The sequence below is a fragment of the Xenopus laevis genome, chromosome 9_10S (assembly GCF_017654675.1).
Source record: "Xenopus laevis strain J_2021 chromosome 9_10S, Xenopus_laevis_v10.1, whole genome shotgun sequence".
Classification (NCBI taxonomy): Eukaryota; Metazoa; Chordata; class Amphibia; order Anura; family Pipidae; genus Xenopus; species Xenopus laevis.
In genome coordinates, this window is record NC_054388.1 from 80,410,784 (window position 1) to 80,425,941 (window position 15,158).

Consider the following 15,158-nt stretch of genomic DNA (forward strand, 5'->3'; position numbering starts at 1 on the left):
TTTTACAGCATCGGCATCAAAATATGATAAAAAAAATAAATATACTTGAATATAAAAATTACTGTGCAGTGAAACTCAAAAAATATTAATGCATGAAAAATAATTATAGACCCATGTTAAATCTACCCTTTGCTGTTATTGTTCCTTAGTGCCCACCTAACCTTAGGAAACAAGATGGATATGCCTGTGATTCCAACCAGGTGCAGTTATTTTACATTTATTCAAAATAGTTTACTTTATTGTTCTAGTAGTATTTAGGTCCACCTAAGCATTTAATATTGTCCACATGGTAATATATACCATATACATCATGTGAATATTAAGGAAAGTCAATGGTTATGAACAACAGACAAATATAACAATTGTCATAAAGTCAATCCTTAGGAATGTTATGTATTCAATTATGAGTTTAGAAGGCAATGCAAGCTTTGTTTGCTCTTTTTGTTGGAGGATAACTGTTCAACTGTATTAGTTGATAAAATCTAAGCAAAAATTCTGCCTTATTTCATATAAATTGATCAGCCTGTAGATTGTTAACCTAGTCAGAACAATCATGGCTCACAGATAGGAATTAACACAGATAGATAGATGAGAGAGAGAGAGAGAGAGAGAGAGAGAGAGAGAGAGAGAGAGAGAGAGAGATGTAGATAGACAGACAGACAGACAGATACATAAAGTTCCTTGAATAGTGCAATCTGTATAAGGTTTTGCTAAAAAATGCTTATTTTCAGAAACATTATATAATGTAATATGTGCTAGAATTTCGCTGATATACAGTATCTTCCCTTTAGAATTGCCCCTATACAGTAGAATAAAAACGAAATTTACTCTACTGCCTAAGCTCAGTTTCCTATAGGCAGATTTATCTTAAAGTTCATGTAGAAGTCAATGGGTGTTGCCCTAATTTTCTAATTAGTTGGATAGAAATTGATGAGCAGAATGCTATTTTGCTGCATTTTTTATCAATCAAGTTTGAGACTTGAGTTTTAAAAGTTTGGTTTGGCGAGAAAGTCCCTTGGCACAGAACAACAGCCTGGGGAAAACTGAAATTACTGGGGGATGCATAATATATTACCCCCCACACCCCCTGTGAATTTGTCTTTTCTTGTCATTTAACAATGCCACTTTTTAAAGGTTTATTCTCACTGTTATCTGTTGCTGTTAGTTATTGTGCCCGAATAACCTGCAATGATGTGTATATTTTTTAGGGTCGGTGCTACAATGGGGAATGCAAAACAAGGGATAATCAGTGCAAACACATCTGGGGAAGCAGTAGGTCACAATATATATATTTCTTGTTATGTCTTTTTTTATCTTGAAGCAATCTTATGTTTCCTAAATAAACAAAATTGCTCTAATTTTATACTTAAAAAAAGAAAAAATAAGCTTTTATAGTTATTATGCAAATTAGAGATACTGGCACGTTCCTGTAAAAATCATGTGTCAGTATTAGTGAGGAGATGCTGCAAGCCAAAAGCACCCCTAAGCCTCTCCCTATGACCAAGCAAAACATAGTGAAGGCGACCCTCCCACACAGCTAAGGAGAAACAGTTGTTTCAGTCATGCTGGGTGCTATAGGCTAATTATAAATGAAAACAAAAACAGTACTTCAACCTATGGAAGGATTGTGCTGCCCCAGCCCTATGTGACTGAAACAACTGCAAAAGGTACTTTAGCTGTATTGGAGGGTTGCCTTCACTAAGGTCCGCTGGGATGGGAGCACCTTGGGGGTGCTTTTGGCTGCATCTCTTCACTGATACTGACAAATTCCTATGATTTTTATAGAATCACATCATTATCTCTTTAGATTTGCTGCTATATTTAAAGGCTAATTTCATGCATCAACTAAATATGGCCAGTCATCTATTTATTCTTATTTCAGAGAGGCAGTGGTTCATCCATTGGTCATTAAATATAATTCATAGCATGTTGGAAAACAATATAATATTCCAGTGTTTTCTGAACTGTTAAATTACATGTTATTAGAAGTGCTGATATGTTGGTAGGTTCCCCATAAACATATCCTATATATTAACATGTATCTTTGTCAACATAAATTTTGTGTTTTTAGTGATCATGCTATGGCCATTTGGTCCAAACATGCTGTAATATCAGATCTTTGCCATTTGATCCCTAGATCTAAATGTAGAATGTCATTTCTGATAATGGTATGACTTTCACCTTTTACCCCTCTTTAATCCTTTTTAGAAGCAGGTGGCTCAGACAAATTCTGTTATGAAAAGCTGAACACAGAAGGCACAGAGAAAGGTAACTGCGGGAAAGATGGTGACCGTTGGATTCAGTGCAGCAAACAGTAAGTTTAGCACAACAGAACAGATTTTCATTACATACATACATCCTTTTTTCTGATTTACTTTATAATGTAAAAAGGAAATAATTAAGCCTGGAAATTGTTTAATTGTAGCAATAGAAAAGCATATACCAGGATAGACAAGGACACTGCTACCAGGAGGCGGCAGCAGCCGCCAGGTTACCAGGGGCAGCAAAGAGCTGCTCCTGGTAACGTAAACAACTGAAATTAAGATTTCCAAATCAGAATTTCAGCTCTCTGCACTAGCAATGCAGAAACCCCCTCCACCCACTCAAGTGCTCAGAAAGGTAAGCCATGGGTGTCGGGGAGAGGGCAGCATCTACAAAGCCGCCCCCAGGCTGCAGAAATGCCCCTGAGGATAGAGTTGCCAATAAACAAGGGACTGTATGATTGGGGAGGAGATTGATAATTAAACTGTGTGGAGGTTGAGAGAACTGGCAATTAGTTACTCATATTTTAAATCCAAAATGATAGATTATGATTACTAATTACAGTTTTGTTGATTATTAACATGAGTACATAGGTATATATTAACTTTCTTTATATTACATGTATGTAGTTGCTATATTATTTGCCTTTAAAAGCATTTACCATAGACTGTAGAAGTTAGGAACAGATGGAGAATACTGGTGCATATTGTTGCAACACAATCTCATATGTTTAAAGGGATACTGTCATGGGAAAAAAATCAGTTGAATCAGTTAATAGTGCTGCTCCAGCAGAATTCTGCACTGAAATCCATTTCTCAAAAGAGCAAACAGATTTTTTTATATTCAATTTTTAAATCTGACATGGGGCTAGACATATTGTCAATTTCCCAGCTGCCCCAAGTCATGTGACTTGTGCTCTGATAAACTTCAATCACTCTTTACTGCTGTACTGCAAGTTGGAGTGTTATCACCCCCCTCCCTTTTCCTCCCCAGCAGCCAAACAAAAGAACAATGGGAAGGTAACCAGATAGCAGCTCCCTAACACAAGATAACAGCTGCCTGGTAGATCTAAGAACAACACTCAAAAGTAAAAATCCATGTCCCATGGGGCAGCCTGCCAGAAAGCATTTCTCTCCGAAAGTGCAGGCACAAGTCACATGACCAGGGGCAGCTGGGAAATTGACAAAATGTCTAGCCCCATGTCAGATTTCAAAATTGAATATAAAAAAATCTGTTTGCTCTTTTGAGAAATGGATTTCAGTGCAGAATTCTGCTGGAGTAACACTATTAACTGATTCATTTTAAAAAAAACATGTTTTCAGATGACAGGATCCCTTTAAATATAGAGAAAAAATTCTGTATACACTGTCACCTACCATAATTCCTCATACTTTACTGCCTATTTAATTGAGGGCAGGATAATTGTATTATCATTTGGGTTTATTGTCCTTTAATGTGATTAGGGCCCTTTTATCCCATTTTATTTTGTAATCCTTGTTTGTTAAATTATATTAAGACCCCTATTCATTTTGAATGAATTTTAAGTGCTGCATTACTTGCTAGGACTATATTAAATAAATCATCATGATCCCCAGCCTTTCAAAACTAAGCATTACAACATTTACAGTATGCTTTCTAGGTACAATATAGTAGTGAGACTTATAGAAAGGAGTCTTGACAGCAAAGGAATTTAGCATTACTGTTGAGAATATAGTGTATCACAAAAGAGCAAAGAGAATTTTGATAGTTGGTCTTACTTCTCATGAGGAATGGACATGTGAAAATGTTCTACTTAACTGTTGTCTCATAATGGGTTAACATTATCACCTAATGCAGTACACATAACTACAGCATGATAAAACTATTAAGTCCCTTCAGATCCCTTGGAAATAAAAGGCTTCAGGAGTAGGGATAGGTGAAATATTTTGTCGGGGTTCGTCACAAAAATACATTGGACTCTTAGACTCCAATGTATTAAAAATAAATATTCTAATTGTTTGAGTTTTCACATTGGAAACCAGCATCAAACAGTCCAAAACCCTTGAAGATCATAAAGGCAAAAAAACATCTTCCAGATGTAAAGTCTGCCATTGACTTTTACATGACTTTAACAGGTTTTAGCTGCCGTATTTTCGGATACTGATTTTTAGTAGCTGTGGAGTATAATGTATCCTGGCCAAAAAAATTCAAGGCTTACAAAGTAGGCCCCTAAATCTGCTTTTCTTGACCTGACTCCCAACATGCTCTTGTTCTAAACCTACCTTAAGTCTTACTAGTGTCCTTACCTTTCTATATTGTTTCTGTAGTGATGTTTTCTGTGGATTTCTACTTTGTGCAAATGTATCAAAATCTCCTCGTATTGGTAAATTAGAAGGTGACATACCGCCGACATACATTAATCATCAAGGAAGAATTGTAGACTGCAGGTAAGACCTTCTACGTGTCCTGTACCACCAATATTATGCTCCCTTAGCAGAGTTTTCTGTCTTCTACTGCACTGCAATTGAAGAATACATATACAGGTTTGGGATCCGTTATCCGGAAACCCGTTATCCAGAAAGCGCTAAATTACGGAAAGGCAGTCTCCCATAGACTCCATTTTATCCAAATAATCCAAATTTTTAAAAAGGATATAATTAATCCTTGCTGGAAGCAGAACCAGACTATTGGGTTTATTTAATGTTTACATGATTCTAGTAGACTTAAGGTATGAAGATCCAAATTACGGACAGATCCCTTATCCTGAAAGCCCTAGGTCCTGAGCATTCTGGATAACAGGTCCCATACTTGTACATACATATGTTATATTAAGAGTAATAAAGATTTCTAAGTTGCCATAATGAAGGTCACTAACTTATGTCAAAACATTTGTCAGCCTACGTGTAACATCCACCTATATTTTACTGTCTATATCCATGTCCTAGCTATAAAATATGTATCAGAGAGAAGTTTTGTGGCTGGAGTGTTTTAATAACATATCTCCACATCAAGTATAAGCGAAGAATTGGAGCCTAATTTTTATGCCTGTAGTCTGCTACACATTGACAGTCAATAGATTTCAGGTTTCTTCTGGATATAAAGCAAAACAAAATTTGTATAGGTATTCAGAAGTCCATTTGAGCAGTATGACTGGTTAGAAAGGTTGGGGTTCAGAAACTAGCCAGGGCTGTGAATGCTTAAAGATAACAAAGGATGTATCATGCACTGTGGCCTATAGGTTTCAAGTTCAGTAATATAAGAAATCTGCTTTTGTGGTCTACAGATAGTATACCTTCCACATGCCGTCACATGATCTGTATCCTGCTGGCATACTGAGTTAAATATCCATTCTTTAATGCACGCTGTTCTAACGTTTACTATAACTAGAACCTGATCGTTTTCCATCTTCCCCCCAGCTTTTCTTTCCTTTTCTCTCTCTCCGATTGTCCCCCCCTATACCTAACCTCCCCCCCCCAAGGAAACACTGCAACACAGAGTGCTAAATCTGAAACATTGGGACGAGAGATGTTTCATTCTAGCATTCGCAGATAGAATTGTAAGGATACTAGGTTATGCTTCCGACTAATGATATGATCAGATTACTGTTCTGTATGTTCTCTCTAGCAAGCTATTACCTCATTCCATATGTTGCTGTATTCTTTTTTCTGGCAATTAAAATTCAATAAAAATTTTCAATAATAATAATAAAAAAAAAAAATATGCATTCTTTAGGAAAAACAACAGTGACAACCTTGTAATCAGATCTGTAATTTTTCTCCGTTTTTAACTATGTATTGTGCGTGAATAAATAAAAAGTGGCTTCCAAAGTATTCTCTTCTCTGACTTTATTTTCCCCAGTGGTGCTCATGTAATATTAGACGATGAGACTGATATGGGGTATGTAGAAGATGGGGCTCCTTGTGGACCATCTATGATGTGCTTAGACAAGAAGTGCCTACCAATTCATTCACTCAACATCAGCAACTGTCCCTTGGGTTCCAATGAAAAAGTCTGCTCTGGACATGGGGTGAGTGCCTCTGTTTATGGTGCTGTTTATCAAACTCTGTGATCCAGCTACAAAATTGAGGAATCGTGCGGATCCAGAGTTCTTTTGTATTCCTCTGTTTGTGTACCATATTTATCTGGTTTCTCAGGGATATAGATATACTATAAAATTAAACATATCATTTTTTGTTCAATACTTTTGAAATATAGGTGAATTTGACAGTGCTTGGTGAGCAATATACATCTCACATATACTGCTGTGTTGAAGGTTACAATATGTGACAGTGGTGTAACAATAAAGGAAGCAGACCCTGCAATCACGAGGGGCCCATTGGACCAGGGGCCCTGGACTTCGTTACAAAAGCCCATTCTGGCAAACTTACAAAGATTACAAAGCTTTTTTTGGCATGAAATCCCACGTGATTTGTAAACACACTAGGTTTCATTAAAGATTCATTGTACAGAAAAGCACAAGCAATCTCAAATAGGTAACTGTTGAGAAGCTAAGCTTAGGGGTTTTTGCAAACCATCAAGCAGAAAATTAGGTTGGCCTGTAATATAAGCTGTTTCTGATTTAATTTTGATGCTAATTGCACTGGTTTCACAGTTGTCATGTAATGAGAATCTGAGTTCATTACCAATCAATCTTGTATAGTGACTTTGATATTCTATATATTTAGTATATTGTGAGTTGGACCCTAAGCTCAGGCAGTTGTCAGCAGCACAGGTCATGTGCAGTGAATCCGCAGAAAAGAAGATGGGGAACTAGTATCAGCATCTTCTGAGACACAGATCTTTACTGCTAAAGGACTGTGGTTGCCTTGAGCTTGTACAGAACCAAAACACAAAAAATCAGCATTTATAGCCTACTTCTTTTTAAACTTTAGTACTTCTTTAAGACATATTTCGTGCTATTTTTGTTTGATGTTCTGCTATTAAATTTCATTAATTTTTTTGATCTCCTAGGTCTGTAGCAATGAAGTCACTTGTATTTGCAGTTCCACTTGGGCAGGGACAGACTGCAGCATTTACGACCCAATAAAAGAACCGATAATCAAAAAAGAAGACTTACCAAAGGGTTTGTGCCATTAGATGTTACTATTCAAAACATATCCTGTAATGATGAAATTCATTATGCTTAATGAGGCAGAAATATTAGCTAAATAGTAGCGGTCTCAGAGATTATTGTGGCTCAGAAGATCAGTATCTTCTACAATAGTGGACCACTATGTCTTCAGTAGTTAAACCTAGTAGATTTCTCCTTTTTCATTAAGCAGAGGACACTACCCAGACATAGTATAAAAGTAATGTAAGCAGCTTCACTAGCAAAGGTTCAAAGCCCTCTAGTAAAGAGTATAATCCTGCCACAGGATCCTGTGATAATCTAAGCATCGCTCTTATCTACATAACGGTTTTAATTCAAAAGAAGTGACGACAAAAGTTATTAACAATAAGAGCTTACTGCATTCTCTTTTACTTTGGTATATAAACAATTTGTTTATATTAACAATTTATTTATTTTATGAACATGAAAACAAAAAGTAATTTCTGATCTGTAGAACAAAACCAAATTGTTTTATATGACAAATTCTATGTAAGTGTACCAAAAGCTTCAAAACTGAGGCCCTGAGAGGCACTTGTGCCTAGCCTTTTCAGTGCTGCCATCAAGTGATGGGCGAATTTATTTGGCCACGGGCGAATAGATTCACGATTAACGGACGCCTATTGACTTTTTAATGGGCACTGGCGTCAACTCCGATGCCGGCGCAGATCTTGACACCGGTGAATTGTTGCCAGCGCCAAAATTTGTGTTATGGAAATTTTTGCCCATTTCGAGAATTTGGCAGGAAATTCACGAATTTTGTGGCGAAGCAAATTCACCCATCACTGCTGTCAGATGAAAGGGAGGCCTGTTCTTAACACATACCTTAAAGGTCATATCAACCCAAAAAGTAATTGTTTGCTAATAAAAGAAAACTAAATTCTAAGCAACTTTGCATTATAGATTCATTACAAATGTTCTATGGTTAAAGTTATTTGCATATGTTTTGCTATTGAAAGCAGCGTTTATCCCTTTCTATTCTCTGCCCTGGTGGCTCTGGCTTTTAAAACAATGTAACAAGCCAACTCAGTAAGTCAGTAGATAAAAAGCTCATTGCTTGCTTCCCACCTGTCTCTCCTCCAGTATGCAGTGTTACGGATCAGAAATGTGATATTAGGTAGCCATTTTACACCCACAATCCTGATAATTTGGAAATAAGCAACTATATATCTGGGATTTTTTAGATCCCTTTAACCAATACTGACAGGTGTAGCCTAAAGTGATTTATTCATCTCAGCCAGAACAGAACGTTAAGAAACCTGTGAAGGCAGATTATACAGAAACTAAACAAAAATGTAAACGGTACAAGCAATGTCTGGGCCAAACAATTAATAAAGAGACGAAAATAAAGCATATCTTTATTTTTTCTTGATTAAATTCACCAATGTGCCACTTTATGGCTTTATATGGGCAAATTCCAAGTTACACTTCTAAACCCTTACCATGTGCACTATAAAGTATAGTTCAAAATCACTGTTAGCAGTTATCAACTGAAGCACAACAAACAGATGTTTAGTGTTCAGAGTTGACACAATTCGAGTTGTGCAACTTTTTCCATATAGTCGTCCTGAAATCTTGATTTTATGGAATTGTCACCTCTGCAACTCAAATTTATTAGATTATCGAAGAAAACCAGCGTCATACAGCCCAAAACTATCGAGAACTCAGAAGGTATAAAACATGTTCCAATTGTTAAAGGGACCATCTGACACCGACTTCTATATGATTTCAACAGGTTTTATCAGGAGTATTTTCAGATTTTTAGCAGCTTCAGATGATACTAAATCTGGAAAAATTAGAGGGTTTTTTCTTTAAAAATTCGAGTTTTCCCCTTTAAAAACTCAACCAGGAATTCCAAAAGTGAGTGAAGTAGTGGCAAGATATTTTAGATTATTACAGGTATGGGATCCCTTATCCAGAAAGCTCTGAATTGTAGGAATACTCCATTTTAATTAAAAAAATTCCCATTTTTAAAAATAATTTTCTTTTCCTCTGTAATAATACAACTGTACCTTGTACTTAAACTAGATAAAACTATTATATTGGGTTTATCTATTGTTTAAATATTTTTCTAGTAGACTTAAGGCATGATAATCCAAATTCCAGAAAGACCCCTTATTTGGGAAAACACAGATGCCAAGCATTCTGGATAACAGGTCCCATACATAATATAATATAATATTTACACTCGGACGATAATGTAGCATGTCCGCATATAGCCAAGTTTTGTTTCCTCACATGTTCACCAGAATAGGACCCCATCCCAGTGGGAGCTAGCATTCTGTATGCCTCAATCTCATCTTGGACTCACCTTGGACCAGTGCCCAATAGTAATAAAGACAGTTAACATAACTTGTGTAGTCTGTGCCTCTCCTAGCTTAATACTTTTTCTTTCAAAAGCTATATATATATATATATATATATATATATATATATATATATATATATATATATATATATATATATATATATATATAGTTCAGGCTGTGGTGCACTCCAATCCATGCTGTCATATATAGTGCAGATAGTCGTGTTCCAAGGAATGACGCACTCCAGGACTTCATAATGAGATCAAGCAAAGTGAAGTTTATTTGTCAACGTTTCGGTCCAGTCTGGACCGAAACGTTGATAAATAAACTTCACTTTGCTTGATCTCATTATGAAGTCCTGGAGTGCGTCATTCCTTGGAACACGACTATATATATATATATATATATATATATATATATATATATATATATATATATATATATATATATATATATATATATATATATAATTTTTTTTTTTTTTTTTTTTTTTTTCATTAAATATAATAGGACTCATATACTAATGAGGAGGCATGATGCAAAAAGCAGTTGTAAACTGCCATATTCTTCACACTTTACACACTGCTCAACCATTGTTTGCAAATGTTGCTGCACTCCAGAATGTATTGCAATGACTTGTGCTTCCCCAATGAATACAACGCTGCCTGTGTTTGTCATTGCTGTATTCATGAGGGGCAGACAGGGTTTATAGGCACAATATGTCCCTTCTCCTGCCCTCTGCCCTCATATATGAATTAGGAGGCATGATGTAAAAAGCAGTTGTAAACTGCCAAATTCTTTGCACTTTACACCCTGCTCAACCATCAACTATTGTTTGCACAGGTTGCTGCACTCCAGAATGCATTGCGATGACCTGTGCTTCCCCAATGAATATAACACTGCCTGTGTTTGGCATTGCTGTATTCATGAGCTGCAGACAGGGCTTATAGGCACGATATGTCCCTTCTCCTGCCCTCTGCCCTCAGCCTATCCTGTAGCAATAAAGCTGCCATACACCCAACAGCACTGCATTTGCACCTTTTGCTGAATTTGTAAGTCTGCCATGAGGTGCAGATTGCAGCAAAGACTCAGACATAAGTGCTTGGAAAATGAGAACTAAGGAGCTTTATTTTGCACCCCTTAGTTCTCATTCTCTTAGCACCTGCATCTGTAGTTGCTAGTATCCTTTAATTTTGTTTTCTGTGTGAAAACAACCCATTACTATCTGTCTATAATGTCCCCTAATATACTATAAAGAGTAACCATGATTCCTCATAATCACCTTTTCTCCATTGACAACAACCCCAACATTTATACTATACAAGAACCAGGAGTATATAAAGTTAATTTCTTTTTAATGCAAGGCACTTTATTTACTTTAAGAGCCATTGACTGACATTGTTTTATTATTCACACAAATCCCCAAATCCTTTTCAGTGAAGCAGGCCCCACAACACAATCCAATTTCTTGTATATCCACCATCCCTCACCTATCCTTTATTCAGTGTTTTATCCAAGTATAAATGTTATGTTCTTGGCCATTTAGTCTGTAACCTTGTGTGTGCTTTAGCAAAACCCAAAATAGATCAAATCCATTCCCACTACAATGAATAGGTTTCTGCTCCCCTAACAGAAGACAGTGCTGTTTCTTAGGTGCATATAACCATTCTGTAGCAAACTCGTAGTACAATTTTCCATTTTAACATTTTTAAAAACAGGGCAACAGAATTTTTTCAATATGCTTTATGTTCATGTTCAGAAATTTTAAATAACGCTGACTGCTTACTCGTGTTTACCAAGAAACAAAAACAGACAATGCAGATGAATATGAAATAGCCAGCTATAACTCACCCAAATTATTAGTCTATAATATTAGTATTAGTTTGAAAAATGTGTGTTTATATATAGCATATTCTCTGCACTTTTTCATGTTGATGTTGTATTTATGTGTTTTAATAATAGCATGGTCAAGTATTTTTTGACATGGATTATATTGCACTGTTCACTACTGTTACCAGAAAAGGCAGCACCTTTTATGTTAAAATGATTTTCCCTGGTGGGGTTTTATTTTAAACATCGTAATATACCAAAGGTTTTGAATCACCTTAAAATAATCTCCCTTTTCCCTCCAAACAGTGAGCATGGCCACTAACAGACTTATAGGTGCAGTAGCAGGGACCATTCTGGCTCTTGGGGTGATATTTGGAGGCACAGGGTGGGGAATAGAGTAAGCATTTTTCAAGTTTTATATCTGGTGCCTAGTGTGTGAGTTAAAATGATATTGTGTGTCTGAGCCTTCTGTGTAATTGTCCCTTTGGCTTTGTGTCATGTGGTGATGACCGTAATAGTCATGTGATTTGACTGTGTTCTTGTCATGTGATTTGCTCATGCAGTGTTGATCCTCTCCTGTCTGGGACAATGTGGGGCATAAAATGACTTTCTAGTTTTTTTTCCTTATTGACCCAAGAAGATCAATGTATTTTGTCACCGATTTTTTTGTAAATCCTGCAAAAAAAATATAAATTAGGTATGCAGCCTTAAAATTCTTACACTACAAGAAATATGTTTGCTTGAAATAAAACAGCACATTCTTTTGACTTATTTTATTTACGTTCATAAATTACATAGAAGAAATTCAAAATTGTCTTTTTTAATTGTCTTGCAAAATACTTTTTTTGAGATTTAAAATCATGACATGAACAATGAGTGAGATAGCTGAGGAATAGTATACAAATATGTTAATCTCACTATATATTATATTGAGGAATATATGTTTCAGGGCTTACTGTGCAATTAAAAGTACATAACGTACTTTTATAACGTATACCTTGGCTTATACTCGGGACGGCTTATACTCGAGTATATACGGTAGATTTAGAAAAATGCAATGAGCCAGTTAGCTAAATGTGACTGTGTTTAACACTGTTCATTTACCACAATTATATGTACTGTTTTGACTAACTTATCTGGGCATAAGCTTTCATTTGTAATTAGAACGCTGCAGTTATTGTAACCGTTCACATCTATGATTACATAGTCAACTGTTCCATGTAGTACTGCAGGTTCTGTTCTATACGTCACAATTACTTTGGTTTTTGTAGTCCTTTGTAGTTATAGTGATATATTGTCGTCATTGTGTAACAGGTGCTTCTCTTGGCCTCATTGAATTGAACCACATAAAAAAATTATTTGTTATGGGGAAAAACATATGTGAGGAAGACTTAGCTCTCCAACAACTTCTGTGCAAAAGCTTTATTAGAAAAGCCTGTCTCAAAGGAGCATAGCTGCTATCCCCAAGAGATAGCAAAACATTCTGCAAAATGATATGAAAGAAACTTCCAAATGTTAGGCACCCCCAAGTGATTGCATTGACTTACCTGAAACCCCAGACTGGTGCTCTTATCAGCAGAAAACTGCACCGACCCGGGGGTTCTTTCAGTGAACACCACAGAGTGCTCCTCTTCCACCTTCCTCTTTCTTTGCGCGGCTGTGCATGCGCAGTAGAGAGAAAAGCCAAACTTTAAGTAAAAAGTCAGCTATTTTGTTCTACTGTTCATGTGTCTGTCCTGGGAAATTTGAAGAAAGAAGAAGCCGGAAGAGGATCGCTCCTTGGTGCTCTCTGGAACAACCCCAGGCCGGTGCAATTTTCTGCTGATAGGGGCACTGGCCCGGGGTTTCAGGTAAGTAAATACAATAACTTGGGGGTGCCAAACATTTGGCACCCCCAAGTGAAAAAAAAGACTTTCCTTCTCCTTTAAAGCTTGCCTTAGCGAGCACTTTAGCTTAAAAGATTGTATGTAAGTAGGTTCAAAATAATGTCACTGAGCACAGATTCACAAAAAACAAATTATGGGTTATCCACTTATTACGGTTCACATGAATGCATTCAACTGGAAACATCAGAGCTGGACTGTTAGAACATACATAAGGATTGGTTTCAGGACTAGTGTTTTAAATGCCTTAATTTGTTGCCTATGGTAAAATGTATAAATTTATATCACAAAATCAGGTTGTTTCTATTTTCAATTTATTCTGAAAAATCAAAGTGTGTTGCTTTGTTCTAGTTAAATCTGCAGGTAAGTTCTGAAAGCCTTTCATTGTTTCAGGACACCATTTGCTTGCCTTAACACACTTTCCACACACTGTCTATGCATGCGAGTACATTATTTTATAGGTTGTTTTGAATTCTTCTTAAGTACTAACTGAATTTATACACGCACACACTTACTGCTTGTGTAAAATTGAATTAAAGAGAAGTTTGGTAAAATAAAATTATCCAATAAATGCATCATTCTAATATAAAACATAAATGCTATTCATACTGTTTTAACAAAAAAGGTAAGTATTTTTTTTTACCTGGCCATAAAAAAGGAAACCCGTGAAAACTGAGCAGTTCTGAGCAGTTCTGAAGCTTAATTTGAATCTCTGAACATGATGAATGCATTTTAGCAAGATTCTATGATAGGGTTAATGTAGAGAAGGGCCATTCACTTATATTCAAGTGATCTCTATGCTGTTCAAAGAAAATTGCACACACTAATTTTTCCCCCTTGCCACCTTTTTTCTTTTTTAAATCTTGCCAGCTGTATTTTTGATAATTGCTTTTTTGAGGCAAATTAGATTTCTTTGAAGCTTGGAATGTTCTGATGAGTATGTTCAGATGTTCTGATTGTCTCTTTGAATTCCAACAGAACCTTTTTCAACCGATAAGAATACACATAATACTTCAGATAAGGGGCATTGCAATAATGTCAAATTGTTATAATACAGGTTAAGTGGGTTGGGCAATTAGCTAAAAGTAAATGAAAGTCTTTTTAATTGTCCGGCAATTATTTTGTCAGAATAGCAGTATGTTCTGTGCATTTTAGGTAAAAAATACAAAGAGCTTATCTTTCCTAAACATTCAATTAGAAACAATGTTTGCATCAACAGGGACTACGGACAATCTGTTATATGTCTCCATTTCAAGGTAAAAAGTTAAAGATTAGTGGAGAAAGCCCCAAGGTGACATTTTGTTAGGGACCCCCACCTACAAACTTTTTTTTTATACAAAACAAGAAAATAAACACACAGCAGCACTAGATATTTACTATATTTTGATATATTTATATATATTTTTTTACTGCATCTCCCATTTTGGTTAGTTCTTATGTTTTGTTCTTCCCATACTCCATCACAGGTCCTAGTGCAACCAATCTTATAATAGGCTCTATCGCTGGTGCCATCCTGGTAGCAGCAATTGTCCTTGGGGGGACTGGATGGGGCTTTAAGTAAGCAATACCGCATGTCTTTTTTTCAATGGCTATGCCATTACTTTCTGCTGACTGTATAGCACAAGGTATTGAGTTTCTGCTACAAAGTCTCAGAAATTATGTAGGGCTAACATTATTTTAATATGAAAGGAAAAATGGCAAAGCAAACAAAAACTCCAGTATTGATTTTCAAAAAGAAAAACTTGGGTGAAAAGACAGAGATGAAAAGTAATGGAACAGGTCCTTATA

General features: G+C 36.0%; 1 protein-coding gene across 3 annotated transcripts in view; it reads left to right on the forward strand.

Moving 5' to 3' along the window:
• The window catches only part of LOC108702289 (disintegrin and metalloproteinase domain-containing protein 23), a 96,924-nt gene that overhangs the window by 73,005 nt on the left and 8,761 nt on the right, over positions 1 to 15,158 (forward strand). Inside the window, exons 19-25 of one of the 3 annotated variants that reach the window (XM_041578357.1) lie at positions 150 to 200; positions 1,209 to 1,272; positions 2,209 to 2,314; positions 4,569 to 4,688; positions 6,100 to 6,268; positions 7,213 to 7,324; positions 11,794 to 11,884. In XM_041578357.1, the coding sequence (XP_041434291.1) occupies positions 150 to 200; positions 1,209 to 1,272; positions 2,209 to 2,314; positions 4,569 to 4,688; positions 6,100 to 6,268; positions 7,213 to 7,324; positions 11,794 to 11,884 (713 nt within the window). Of the gene's footprint in view, positions 1 to 149; positions 201 to 1,208; positions 1,273 to 2,208; positions 2,315 to 4,568; positions 4,689 to 6,099; positions 6,269 to 7,212; positions 7,325 to 11,793; positions 11,885 to 14,836; positions 14,932 to 15,158 lie in introns of those variants that run through there. The other 2 variants (XM_041578359.1, XM_041578358.1) reach the window with 2 other exon arrangements.